Here is a 15,141-nt window from a genome sequence, read left to right as displayed (position 1 = left end):
TTGCTTTCATTTACCACCCCTTTCTTTCAATGACCTTTAAATAAGGGTTCATCTAATATATTTTTTATAGTCCTGCATAACTATCATATTGAGAGCTCTTTATTGTTCATCCAGGAGCATACTGCAACTTCTCTTGCCTTTTGAATTATGCTTTGTTATTTCCTATATGCTACTTCTGGAGGTATTAAAATATTTCAAGTTTGTATAATTAGAAAATCTTACTTCTAGTTTTCAAAGGTATGTTTGCTAAGTACAAAATTCAAAGAGGACAGATCTTTTCTTTCAGTCCTGTAATTAGTCTAGTTTCTTATACACTTAGTCCTTTTTTTTCTCTTTCTAATGTGGAATAAGATGCTATTTAATTTTGTTTTTCCATAGCTAATATTTTGTATGTATATGCTTTAATGATTTTTTTCTTTACAATAAGTTTTGGACAATTTCATTTTTGTGTATCTTGATATGATTTTATTTAAATTTCTTGTGCCAAAGGTTCATTTTTCTTGTAATTGCAGTATTATAAGTTGAACTAAATTCAGAAATTTTAAATCTTTAAATATTTACTGCCTACTTTCTACTTTGAGAATTCTAGTTATATGAATATAAGTTTCGTGGTTTTGACATAGTGATTATGACTGATCTGTAAATTCTTCATTTTTATTTGACAATTTTTATTATTATATTCATTCGTTTGTAAATAATTTATTTTCAATTTGCAATCTATGAAAAAATTAAAATTAAAAAAATAAAATATGAGACATTATTTCTCAAAAAACAAGAATATCAAATGTAACTAACTGAAATATATTTAGTAAAGCTTATACATTCAAATGATCATTTTTCAAAAGGAGGGATTAAAACTTAAAAAAAAAAAGTATTGGGTGCAGTGCCACATGTCTGCAATGTGTAAAGCAATGATGGCAAACCTTTCAGAGCTTTGCAATAGCTTCCCCACCACTGGTCTAAATACTTGGGAGGCTGAGGCAGAAGAATTCTAAGTTCAAGGCCAATATGGGCAACTTAACTAGACTTGTCTTAAGAATGTACTCAGTGACTGAGCACATTCACAGCACAGTCAAGATCCTAGGTTCAACCCCTAGTGCTGCCAAAAATTAAATTAAAAATTTAGATTCCAATCCTTGGACAGCACTGATTTCATCAACAAAAAATCACCAATTAGAATTTTTCCTGCCTTTCCCATACCAATCGTGTATCAGAGTGATCAACTAAGTTTGGAGCATGAAGAAAAAGGTTTCTTTTAGAAATATTTCAGTGTGGAAGGAAGAAATTAAAAATTACTATTTTGTAATTACTAGTAAAATAAATGATTGAAGCAACAATGATCCTGGAATCACATGTTTAAATAGCACTATATTCAAAACTTCAGTTTTCCTAACAAAACTACATGCAATTACAATTACTCATAGTTGGAAATCATTATTTCAGGAAACGCGCTGGAGAGATAGCTCAGTGGTCTAAGTGCCTGCCTGGCAAGTACAAGGACCTGGGTTTGATTCCTGGTACCACATGTAGTGCCAGCCCCCAAACCAAGCATGGTGGGACTCAACTTTAATCCCAGTGGAGGATCCCTGTGAGTTTGAGCTGCATAGCAATACCCTGTACCAAATAAAGAAAGAAAGAAAGAACGAACAAACTAAAAAAAAAAATTTTTTAAAGAATTTTTCAGGAAACAATACTTCATTTTTGTTTTCTTTACTACTTGGATTACAGAAAAGATGAGTAACTAGAATATTAGAACTAATTCTAATACTATTATTTTCTTTATCCCAGTGATTAGTTACCTAAGAAAAATGAAACAGAATTTTCTTCACCCTACTGGTTAGGGACTCCTGGATATCCCTACTTAATAAATTATTTAGGCCTGTTGTCAAGTTACCTAAGAAAAATGAAACAAAAGTAATTTTAAGAGGTTGCAAGGACCCGGGGAGATAGCTCAGCAGAATGAGCACTTGCCTAGCAAGTGCAGGGTCCTGAGTTCAATCCCTAGTACTACAAAAAAAAAAAAAAAAAAGAGGTTGCAAACTATAAAGTAAATTAAAAATTACATAGAAAGTCAAGGACATTGAATTTTTATGTTCCTATACTTAATGTAGTAAATCAATCCATTCAGGATAACCCAGGCACCTACTAACACACCAGCAAGTAGGTAAGCCATCAAAGAGTAATATCAGGCCTGCACCAAAAGGCTTTGAGGGCTGGCGAGATAGCTCAGTGGTCTAAAGTGCCTGCTTAGGCAAGTTTAGGCAAGCTTAAGCAGGCGCAGGGGACAGCAGTTCAATCCCCAGCACCACATGCTGTACCAGCCCTGCCCTCAGAGTGGGCTGAGTAGGCCAAAAATAAATAAGTAAAAAGAAAACAAAAACAAAAGGCTTTGAGAGCTAACATAAGAGGCTTGCACTGGCCAAAGATGAAACAATTTAAACATCAATAAGAATGCAATGGATTAAAAATTAACAATTTAAATGCTTGACTTCCTGACATTAAAAAAAGTTGGAGTTATGTGTAGTCACACATACCTGTAGTCCCTGTACTCCAGGAGACTAAGGCAGGAATATCTCAAGTTTGAGGCCAGCCTGGTAAACTTAATGACTTAGTGAGATCCTATCTTAAATTAAGGGGTTGGGATATAGTTCAGCGCAACAGTACTGGGTTTATTCCTAGCACCACTAATAATTTTATAAAGTGGTCACTTTTCACAATGCAAGGGAAGCAATTCTTTATTCTAAAAACTAGGAAAGAATGAACCAAATACAGTGGTAGCTTGTTTCATGAATGCTTTTGTTTGCAAACTATTTAGTTCACAAACAGAAGCATTTGACAAAATTTGTTTTTGTTTGGAAACTCTGAGGGGGTGACAAACAAAAATGTGAGCATCTTTTCCAAAATTGTGAAACAAGTTTATGAACTGAGGTACAGCTTTTTCATCATAGATATAGTTCAACAAGTAAAAAGGAATTAAAGTGAAATAGCACCATTTTTTAACCCTTAATGAATCTAGGTAATGATCACCAACGGACATTATATGCGTTTTGACAAAGAATACACTACCAATGAAGTCATCTTGAAAGCAAGAAACTGAAGTAAATCAATATAAATAAACTTCTAAAACTATTTCAACTGTTAAGAAATATAGGGGGCCTGGCCCTAGCTCAGGCCTTTAAGTGGCTGCTTCCACAAAGCTGTCAGCCTCAGGTTGCTGGAGTTCGAACCTCACACCTGCTGGCCAAAAGTGCCCTGAAGGCATTCGAGGAAAAAAAAAAAAAAAAAAATCCTTGGGCCAGGGAGATGGCTCAGTAGAATAAGCGCTTGCCTGGCAAGCACAAGGGCTTGAGTTCAATCCCTGGTTCCGCCAAAAAAAAAAAAAAAAAAAAAAAAAAAACTTTTGGGGCTGGTGAGATGGCTCAGTGGTCTAAAGCACCGACTTAGAACAAGCTTAGCAAAGCCCAGGGACCACGGTTCAATCCCCCAGCACCACATGCCAGCCAGCCCGCCCCCTGGTGGGCTGAGCTGGCCACACACACACAAATAAATAAATAAAATTTAAAAAATAAATAAATAAATAAATAAATTTCTAAAAAAAAAAAAAAGAAATATAAGATACTATGTTACAATATACCACAAGAATGCTATCAATAAAGTTCTGAGTGAAAACACTCTTAAGTGATATTTTTTCAATAAATTGAAAAATTAAAGAGATAAAAGGGGGACCCTACCATTCTAGTTACATGAGTGACAAAATTATTAAGAAACATAAGGAAATAATCAGAAAAGACAAGGCTGCATAGGGGCCAGGAGTATAGCAAGGCCCTGGGTTTGATTCCCAGTACTAAAAAGAAAAGGACAAGACTGCAGTTCCTGTGTTGGGGAAGTGAACGTAAGGGGCTGGCCAGGGTCCACTCTCCTGACATGTTCCCGAGGATGCTCACTTTATATGTAATTCAGTGAGCTGTACTCCTGTGCACTTTCCTCTATTTATGTTACCTTTAACAACAACAAAAATATTTTAATGGAATCATTCTAAATATAAGGACCATATAATCCTAATCATGCCAATAGTGTTTTTCTTAGCTGTTGTCATATACAAATATAAAAAATAGCTTTAAGAATCCTTTCAGGGGCTGGAGAGATGGCTCAGTGGTCTAAAGCACCTACTTAGAACAAGCTTAGCAAAGCATTAGGGACCGCGGTTCAATCCCCCAGCACCACATGCCAGCCAGCCCCGCCCCCTGGTGGGCTGGGGTCGCCACACACACACACACCTCTCTCTCTCTCTCTCTCTCTCTCTCTCTCTCTCTCTCTCTCTCTCTCTCTCAAATAAATAAAAAAAAAAAAAAAAAAAAAAAAAAAAGAATCCTTTCAAATATACTTACAATCCTTAAAAAAATAAGCTAACAATGTACTCAGTAAGGTTAGCTGTTACTGTTCTATGGGTTTATATTTGAAAACAAAAACCTCATACTTACTAGATTGTTGCTGTGGCTGTGTATTAAATCCTCCAAATCCCAGTCCAGTTCCCAAACCAGTACTTAAACCAGTACTACTTCCCGTTGTTGTTCCAAAACCGGTACCAAATCCAAAACCTTTGTTCTGAGTACCACCAAAGAGTCCTTTGAATGGAAAGTTGGAATTATGTTAGTTAAAAAAATTTGACCTTTACCAGATTTACTTGTACAAATGACCTAAGACAGCCTCTTACCAGTAGTGCCTGTGTTAGTTGGGGCAGAAAAGCTGAATGCAGAACCTGCAGCTGTAGATGTTGTCCCAAATCCTCCAAACCCACCTAGTTAAAAAGAGTAAAAACAGAAAGGAAGATTATTTTGTATACATAAAAGCAATTATTTTTCAAGTCTTTTTATAAGTAATTGCTACATGTAAAGTCAAAATATAATGATCTAAATTTTCTCTACTTTCAGTGTAAATTTTTGAAAAGCTATTCAACTAATGAGAGATCGATATACTGCCAGGGATATAGCTTAGTGGCACAGCACTTGTCTGGCAAGCGCGAGGTCCCAAGTTCAATTCCTGGGACCAATAAAAGGATCAATATACTGCAAGAAAGAAGCGGTGAAGTATTTTAAAGAAAAATATTCCAGTGTAATAATACACCTATCAACTACGTGTATTAACATTTACCAAAATATATTAAGCCTATTTGTATAATTCTAAGATAACAAGATAGGTAATTTTAGTACAGGGACTGAAAGTTAAAATGCCTACCACATTTACACTAATAAAATCTATAAGTACGTATTTACTGACAGGTAGAACTGTTTAAAGTCAAGTTTTATTTTTTAAATTTTTTTTAAAGTCTAAGTTTTTAAAAAATGGCAGCAAATTCTAAATTTCAGTTAATTATTGTTGTAGAATGGTAGGTTATATGGTACATTTCCATATTCCTCTACAAGAAATAAGAAATCTGGATTTTCTATGTAAAATGTATAGGATTTTTGTTGTTTGTGGGTTTTTCTTTTGTGCTGGGATTGAACCTACGGTCTCACTTATGCTAAAAAGGCCAAATATCCTATCCCTAAGCTACGTTCTTAACTCAAATTTTTTAGGTTTGTAAACACTAACTTGTCTTTTGCAACAAATTCAAATGTTTTAAAATACTATGACAAGCATATATGAGCTGACTTTTGATTTTATAATCTTGACTTTGGTAAATTAATTTGTATCTACATTAGCTTGTATTAAAGGTAAGTCTGTGTCAAGACTAATCTTTTAAAAGAAACATAGCAATTATCTATTTAATAAGAAGATATAAAGAGAAAAAAATCAGCAGTGGTATGGAAGGTGAGCAGAGCTACTACAGGCCTCTCTCTGTATCACAGGTTGGGATGGGGACTGACAAATTTCTTTTTTCAAAAAAACTTATTTATTTGGTACAGGGTCTCCATAAACAGCTTGGACTCATGGTGACCCGCTTGTCTCAGCCTCCCCAGAGCTGGCATTTTAGGCATGTGCTACCACACTCTGTTTCAGTGGCCCGCACAGCCCAACTGGCTCAGCGTGCAGTACCAGAGATGGAACACAGGTCCTTGTGCTTGCCAGGCAGGTGCTTAGAACGCCCGGCTATCTCCCCAGCCCCTAAGAAATTTCATTTTTTAGAAAATCTGGAAACAAAATTAATCTTAACCACATCTAAAAAACAAAAACAAAAAAACTTAACCACATCTAATAACATATGAATGGAATGCTAGCCAATAGAAAATCTTTTTTAACTTACTGCCAATCTTTGAGCGATTACCAATAATGGGGTAAAAAGACTTTCAAGGCAAATGTTTCAACTATTAATTCCAAATTATACTGCAGGTTTTATGAGTTCCAACTTTACTTTCGTTATTTCTAACGAAGAGAGATAGATTCATCATTGTAACAATGAAAGATATAAAACAAAAAAACCAAAATCTTTTGATTATTCTGGTTTGTAAAATTACTCAGAGTAGACTGCATATTGTATATGAAGACATAAGCACAGTCTGTTAACTTATAGGTTTTATTGCAATATTACAAACAAAACATCTAGATTAAAACCACTGAAAGTGTTAAGTACTATTTTTAGTCTCATTACTCATTTCCACAGAATAACTATGATAGAACCTCACTGGCTACACAATAAAAACACTCGTCAAGGGGCTGGGGCGATAGCTCAGTGCAGTAAGTGCTTGCCTGGCAAGCACAAAGTCCTGAGTTCGATCCCTGGCACCATCAAAACCAAACAAACAAACAAACAAAAAGAAAAAAACACTAGTCAGTATCTTACCACACTCCATATCACAAATGCTTTATTAATAATAGTGGATTTGCATAGATGCAAAATGAACATTTCTATCAACCTACTGAAATCCAATTAACATATAAAAGTAACTAAAAACATCAATTATTACAACTTAAATGAACATGAATTCAAACAAATATTAACAGGTTTATTTGTTATTGTTGAATTATGAACTGGATGGCTTTATTCAGAAACACAAATTTCCAAGTCAGGTTTTACCCAGTGCCAATTTTAAGCAAGTAGGGAAAAGTAAACATACCAAAAGTGAACACTTCAAATATATCTTAATAATAACGAATTGTTTTATTTTTGGAAATTTCAAGTATTTTTTAGCCCTCATGCTAAAGTAATATACACATTGCAAAACAAAGGAACAAAATGCCTGACTTTCCAAATAAGTTCCTGCCAGTAAATGTTTACCATATGCATATAATTGGCATGGGCATAAGTAGCATAATGTAAAAGAATATGGACAATAAATTCATATACGAGCAGCTGAAAAACATTCTATGAGATCATTGTAAAGTAGACATAAACCTATTTTAAATTTAGATATATATCAATTATATTTTGCATTTTGAAAATATTTTAATAAACTCCAAACAATCCATTGTTTAATCCTCATAATTATCCTTTCAATGCGAAGCTACCTATTCTACCTTTTACAGTGTGTTATCGGAGAAATTAAATTGTTCTTCGAGAATTTCCCAGTAAAGAAACCAGTAAAAAAATCTGAGATTCTATAAGTATGTTTTATAGAATGCATCCTAATCTGGTGAGTTCACTAAAGAAATATATTTTTATAATACAGCTTTAAAAACAAGACAGATTAATGCTGTTCGTATAAGACTTGTTTCTCGTAGAAACAACAAAGACAATGATATTCTGATGAAAAATGCAGGGTAAAAATGAAGTGAATGCAGGAGTCCAAGAATCCCAGGCAAAGGGGCATGGGCCTGACGAGTAAGCTTACACTTTGGAAGTTATGTCTAATAATTTGAAACACACATTATTCACAAAATAAGAATTCACTTAAAATTCTAATCATTTGGAAGATAGTTTATTCAGCTAAACGCAAAATTAATAAGGGCACATTCTAACTTGCAAAAACTTCCAAAACGTTTCAGACAGTCAAAACAAATGATTGTGACATTAGGAAATCAATTTATTTCCCTCAGACAAGTCATTATTCTTTCCCAAACTATAGGGATCACGAAATATTCTTGGACTCCAGCCCCCGACACTCGTTACACGTACGACCCGCAGTATCTACCTGCACTTGCCAGACTGTTAGCAAAATTGAACGGAGACGCCGAGGTGGTAGAAACACCGAAATTCCCAATATTAAAGTTCACTGCAGGGTTAGCAGTTAATCCGAAACCCCCAAAATTAAACCCACTGGCGGTAGAGTTGGCAGTCTCAAGCCCACCAAATCCTGATAGGCGTGTAGGCAAGGGAGCAAAAGTTTTAAAAGGGGGAGAAGGAAGAAGAAACAAGAGAAAAAGCAAGATAAGGATTAGAAGAATCAACAGGGGCTTCATAGGAGGAAATAAACTTGACTTCGTTCCAAACCAGAAGCAGAGGAGTCTGGGACAGCAGGCAGACCCGGGAGGGTGCACACCTCCACCAAGGGCCCTCCGGGGCTGGCTCCCACCCGGCCGCAGGGCAGCCCCGCGATCCCCAGGGGTGCTCGCCGCCCCCGCGCATGCGTGCCGCCAGCTCGCGAGGCTGGGCGGGAGTCTCAGTACCGGGAAGGGGCGCGCCTCCACCCGCCCGGATCGACCTCGCCGCGGAGCGAAATCACCGCGGGAGCACTGAGCGCCTGCGGGACCGCCGCATCGCGCGAGTCTCCGCGGCCCCTTCTGGACCCCGCGCCGCCGCCGCCCGCCTTTTTCCATGCCCCTAAAGTCTTCTGCGCGGGCTGCAGCTCCCCACCATGCCCACGCCGCAAAGTCTAGGACTGAAGGGGCAGACAAAAGCCGTCTTCACTTTGTAGGGGAAGGTCTGGTTAGAAAACTCACCTGCGGGTGCTGCGGTGGCTGCAGCGGTGCCCGAGGTACCCGAAGGTGTCCCAAAATTGAAAGCCATGTCGCGGGAGCCGGGGGCCGTCGCGACGCGACGCCCAGTGCGTTCTTCTTTTCCGTCCGGCGGGGAACCGGCCTGCCGAGCCACGAAGTTCCGCCTAAGAGGCGGGAGCCGACCGAGGATGTGGCGGGTGGTGAGTCGGACAGAAACACCCCCGACCCCGTTCGTTTCCGGTGAAGGAGTGGCTTCCCAGGGAAAGTGAGGTGCTGGGAGGCTCTGGGCTGAACCTGGAGGAGCGCGTGGCGGGGTGTCGGGAGAGGCAAAGGTGGGTCTAACAGAGGCCCTGGTTTCTGGCTTGAACAATGAGCCAAATGGTGCCGCCATTCCCCAGTAATGCGAGTTGGAGAGAAAAGGAGCTACCTTTTTTACTGACTCGAGGACAAGCTGGCTAGCGAGATCCAGCCGGTGTTTGGCTATGTGGGGCTGAGCTCCAGATGGAGGCTGGAATTTGAAGTCAAAAAATAAAGTAGCTTGTTAGGGAGAGAGTATCAGGGGAGAAGTTGCATGTGGGCACTGTTGTTTGGTGGTGATAAGGACAGAACCCAGGGCCTTGTCTACTCCTTTTTGTTTTAGGACAGAGTTTTGCTAAGTTTCCCGGGCTGGCCTCTAATTTGAAGTAGTCCTACCGTGGTCACTGAGTATCTAGAATTATGGACATGCACCTGCGGGTATGAGCACTAGCGCGCACACACACACACACCATGGCCTAAACCCAGACTCTTACCATAAGTATTGCCATGGTAAATTTTAGCGGACGCCAGGGTAGGAAAAACAGGCCTGCGTGTAAAACAAGTAACCATATGGAGGAAATATACCCCGAGAAAGCGCTGACCCTAAACAAGCAATAAATATATTATCCTGACAGGCAGGATGTCTGCTGATCTAAATGCCTAACAAGCAATATACATGTATCATTTTGACAGGATATCTGCTGATCTAGCTAACAGGATGCATACTATACATTTTATTTTTACTGTGTGACAAGCAGGATATATTACATATTTTCTTTATATTTGTTTTATTTTTGTTTTTCTCTCCCCTCTCTATATACACTTCATGACCTCTGGTCAAGACCGCTCACTTAGGCTCTGAAGTAGGAGTCTATGCTGACGGTCGCTGAACTCAGCTAATAAAATATCTTCAAATTTATAATTGGCCACTTGGATTCCTATATTGATTATGAACCCACAACAACACCCACATCCTATCCTTTTCTATATTTCACTTTAAGACAAGGTGGAAGAAGCTGGGCTTGGATTTGAGCTCCTCCTGCCTCAGCCTGGATTAGAGTGTGCCACGATGCCTAGCTAAATACCAATTTTCAGAGGAGAGCATAGGGGGAGTCAGATACTGTGGCCAAGTCTGGCCCACAACCTGTTTTTGTGTAACACCTTACTGGAACCCAGGCACATCGTTTGTGTTTACAGCTGCTTTTAAGCTTCAGACAATTGACTGGTTGTGATAAAAAATGTACTTGTAACACTGTTAAAGATCAGTTAAAGGTTATTTTCAATTTGTATAGAAAATCATAAAATTGGTAAGTCATTGGATGGGGTCTGAGGAGGTCCGTGAAAGAACATGAGGACCCCAACTTGCTCTCTATCCTAAGAAATTTGTGACTTTGTCACCAAAAAAAAAAAATTTTAGGATGCATCAGTGAGAGACAGAGAAATGACAAAGTTAGAGAACAACAGAAGCAGGGCTTTAGCTTGAGAGGCTAAAGGAGGCATAACTCTGATGACCATAATATCCCATTAACAAAAGGACAGCATTAGCTTTTATGGCATTGCTGGGGTGAGCCAAGCACTGGTCTGTTGCCTTTGGAGCTAAGTATGGTTTGATTAAGTCTTAAGGGATTTTCTCCAGTAGGAGCAAATGCCAGAAAATCCTGTCATTTTTCCCCTGCTGTTAGTTTACCTGGCTCTTGCAATAAAGCTAGGGAATAGGGGGCACATTTTATACTGTAAGCAAGGGAAGGGTGACCATTAATCATGGGAGGTCAATTTGACTGGATTAAGAGATGCCTAAAGATTAATACAACCCAGTTCTGGGTATGTTTGCAGATGGCACCAACTACTAGGCTTGTGTCCTGGATGAAATAAAAAGGGGAAAAAGTAAGTCTGCCCATTTTTAAAGAAGCTTAGTCATTCACGGACCTTTAACCTTGGGCTGGTGCTGCACCCTTGATCCCTGATGTGCTACAGCTTCCGGCCTCCTGGGCCGAGCACTGATGAGATCCCCAGCTCGCCAATGTGCAGAGGGCTGTTATGGACTCCCTGCCTCTAATCCTGGGAGCCTACCTAATATATCCCCCTGCATAATTATTTGTTTTCTATTCTGTTCTTCTAAAGAACCCTAACTAAAATGGCAAGATAGAGAAGAAAAATAAGATGTCTCCATTTCACTAAGATTCAAGAATTAAGGCTTGCGGATCCATGTTCCCTCTTCAGTGAGGGTACCTGCCCTGTTCTAAAGCCAAAACTTTTCTTTTTTCTTTTTCAAGTTTGTCAACCTCAGGGCTGGGGATATAGCTCAGTGGTTCAGTGCCTACTGGGCAAGCTTGAGGTCTTGAGTTCAATTCCTGGTACCAAAGACAAAGTTTATCAACCTGACCTAAACTCTTGCAGCAGCCCCTGCATTGCAGTGGGCAGGGCTTCCAAGTATTACCTGAGGAGTTCATTCTGGATTGCCTGCAGAATGAATTTGCTATGGCTGCATTTTCCCCCTTCTTGGAAAAAGGCTGCATCCAAACTCAGGTTCCCAAGGGACCAATACCTTCTCCCCAGCAGTAGAAGCTCCTCCATTCTAGGACAGCTGGCATTCCCAAACAACTGCAAACTATTGGCATGCCAAAGCCAAACACTTACTGCTTATTAACTCACATATGCCCCTTGCATAAGACTGGCTCTTCCCTCATGTGTATTAAGCGAGAATAGTAAGGACAAAAGTTTCCCTACTGAGATAAAGCTGTTCTGGCTCTCTGCACACCAGTCCATGCGATGCCAGCAGGATGGCAGGTCTATACCTTTTTTTTCCCTAGCAGTTTGACCATACACAGTTTAAATCTCTCCCATAAAGCACATTCCTTAGCCCCTACTATGTAGCTTCTTGGAATTTACCTGGAAGTGTGGTACACAACAGCCATCCCTGAGAAGACCCATCCTGATGCTGGTGGGAGAGAAACTTAGCACAAGAGTGTCCTCACCCATGTTGACTGCCAACCCATTCACACTGTGGTCAAAGTGGGACTTTGTAAACAAATCTGCAGTCTCACCCATTGTATTCTCTAAACCCAATTAAAATCCTTCCGTAGCTTCCCAGTGATCTTAAAATAAGCCAATACCAGAATCTTAAATGTGCCTTGACGAGACCCTACGGGACATTATCCTTGTATGTCTCCACCCACATCTGTTGCTCTTCCTTCTCTCGACTCTCACCAAACATGTTCTTTATGCATTATGAACATTCCCTGTTGACTGCTGGCTGAAATGCTTTACTTTTACGTAACTCCAACTCTTAGTCATGTTCTCAACTAATGTATGAGCTGAGTATCAACTGAATTGAAAATTAACCTGTGTGATTATTTGTTTTCATTACTATATTATAAGATCTGTATGTCTCTTTTCAGTTGCCAGTAGTCTAGTTTGTAGTATCTGGTATAAAGTAGGCTTTATAATAATAGTTGAACATATTTTTAGATACATTCTGGTAAAAGTCAGGCCTTGGTATCACACTGCAATTGGATTTCTATGAACTGTCTGGAAAAGGCAAATCTATTCAAACAAGTGGATTAGCAACTGCCAGGGTTGGGGGTAGGAACAGGAGTGGCTGTAAACTGGATGAGAGACTTTAGGTGATGAAAATGTCCTAAAACTGCACAACTCAGTGAATTTACTAAAGCTCATTTTATTTTATTTATTTATTTATTTATTTATTTATTTATTTATTTTTTGAGACAGGGTCTCACTATGTAGTTGAGGCTGGCTTTGAACTATGTAGCCCTGGTTGATCTCAAACTCACTGCAGTCCTCCTGCCTCAGCATCTTGAGTGCTGAGATTATAGGTGTGCACCACTACACCCAGCCTAAAGCTCATTTCAAATGGGTAAATTTTAGGATATATAAATATCTCAATAAAATAATTTTAAATTAATGTAGTTACTACTTAAAATGTGAATTTTATCTTGTTCTAATTGTGTGTATATGTTTTTGGACTTTGTATTCTATATTACTCACCATGTATACTTGCTCAATTACTGTACGTGAATATATAATAAGTATTAAAACCTTAGTCTTTAGATTATATTTGCAATCCCAGGCACCACATGTCTTGCAGGCCCTGCCCCGGGCATGGTGGCACACACCTGAAATCCCAACGCTGGGGAGGCTGAATACAGGAGGATCACTACAAGACCAAGCTGCACAGTGAGACCTTGTACCAAATATACAAAAATAAATAAAGAGTATATTTTCAGTGCCATGTGATTATATTATTTTTAAGAAAGAAGAAACATGTATGAGGTGCATACCTTATGACACAAGCCAGCTGAAATTAGATTTAGGATTTCTAGGAAAGACATATGCTAGGAACCAAGTGTTCTTGATACATAAGGATATTTGTAATTTGAGCTATGACTTTTGTGATTGGATTCCCACTGATTTCAGGAATAAGGTGCATTGTTAGGATAAGAAAGGTTTTTAAAGGAACGTGAATTTTTGGATTAATAACTTTAGGACCAATGTCCCCAGAATCAAAAGCCCTAGAACCTGTCCAGCAGCTTTCTGGTCCTCATGAGCCCTCTGTGTGAGCTTTGCCTTAGTTATGAGTCAGTCCCCAGAAGCAGACCTGCTCTGGAGGCTGAGGACATTAATGCAGGCATGGTTTTGGAAGGAAGCAGTAGCGAGGGGCGGGGCAGACAAGACACAGAATGCAGAGGAGTTCATGGGTAGCCCTGCACTTAGAGCCTTCAGAATGAGCCTGAGAACTGTTCCTGTGGGGCCTGGACCACTGCTGAGCTGATGGCTGCCCCCTGTGGGTTAGCACCCTGGTATCACTGACTCTCCTGTATTCTTGAGAGGTTTCCCAGACTCTGAAGAAGGCCCAGTGGCAAAAGCCATGTCTGGGACCTCCTGGGTAGGACTCACCCTCATTCACAGCTGAGTGGAGATCAGACGTGACCTGGACTGTGTTACTCAGAGCTGTGTCTTTTGAGCATTTTTTAAAATAGACTGTAGACAAATGGACACCATTCTCAGTGTACTTTTATATAAAGTTTTTATTAGTGAAACATTTCCTTGTGTTAAGGGTAGAAGTAAAATAAGAGTTATGTGAAAGGAATCAACTGTACAAGCAGCATGAAGAGCACTCTGGTCAGTGTTCTCTTTCACAGGCCTAAGTAGTTCACTCCAGTAATCATGCCCAGAGGGCCTACAATGGGGATCACCTTTTGCACAATTCATCTCTTAAGCAATTAAAAGCTAGCTTCCCTTAAGTAAAAACCCCAATAGGGGTCAGTCATGTAGTGCTGGTCCTACTTTGACCACTAGTGATCTTCTAGAACAAAAACAAAAGCCCAGAGCTAACAGGGGCACGACCTATAACTCCCGTCCCAGTTTCCCCTGGCTATCATTCTGTGATTGCTGACAATTCTCACAATCACAGCATGTTGTTGAACAGCTAGCTATTCTCAACCAAAAACCAAACAAGTAAATTCATCTTCCTAACCAACTTGGACTTCTTACTATAGTGTATGGGTTTGTCAGATTTTTCAGAAGGAAAATACCAAATGTGGTTTTCAACAGTAAATAAAAATAATAATGTAAATATGAAATAAATGTTTGGATTTTCTTGCTTTATGTGTACATGATTAACTAGTGTCACATGAAGCAGGGGTGGTGAACCTGAGGAACACGTGCTGCAGCAGGCTGGATCACTGAAAGCTCTGAAAGCATCACTGACTTAAAAGTATTTAAAAATCTCCTCTTCACAGATGTTTACATTCTGAAAATAGGACTAAACCAACGCATATTCTCTGCCTGACTTATCCATTATCTTGATGTGGACAATAAATGCATAAGGAATAAGATATGCCAATTATCAAGTTAAATACAGATAAACCCTAGCCTAGATGTTTGGAATTACTGAAGGTCAAGTTTTTTAAATTTAGACATGTTGCATGCCATCTAAAAAGTTGGTATCTCTAAAAAGTTTTCATCTTGATTTATAGAAAAGTTCAGAGTTTAATGCATTGTCCTTCAAAA

General features: G+C 39.2%; 1 protein-coding gene across 2 annotated transcripts in view; it reads right to left on the bottom strand.

The window, feature by feature from the left end:
* Nup54 (nucleoporin 54) overlaps positions 1-8,923 on the bottom strand; it is a 33,648-nt gene extending 24,725 nt beyond the window's left edge. Inside the window, exons 1-3 of one of the 2 annotated variants that reach the window (XM_004647425.2) lie at positions 8,818-8,923; positions 4,715-4,798; positions 4,482-4,625 (exon numbers count right to left, since the gene is read on the bottom strand). In XM_004647425.2, coding sequence (XP_004647482.1) covers positions 4,482-4,625; positions 4,715-4,798; positions 8,818-8,884 — 295 coding nt within the window. In that variant the 5' untranslated portion in view covers positions 8,885-8,923. Of the gene's footprint in view, positions 1-4,481; positions 4,626-4,714; positions 4,799-8,069; positions 8,367-8,817 lie in introns of those variants that run through there. The other variant, XM_023707696.1, reaches the window with a different exon arrangement.
* Between the last annotated feature and the right edge of the window lie 6,218 nt (positions 8,924-15,141).

This window comes from Octodon degus, unplaced genomic scaffold (assembly GCF_000260255.1).
Source record: "Octodon degus isolate 3935 unplaced genomic scaffold, OctDeg1.0 scaffold00305, whole genome shotgun sequence".
Classification (NCBI taxonomy): domain Eukaryota; kingdom Metazoa; phylum Chordata; class Mammalia; order Rodentia; family Octodontidae; genus Octodon; species Octodon degus.
Note: the sequence above shows the minus strand (reverse complement) of the source record. Positions and strands in the feature narration are given on the sequence as shown.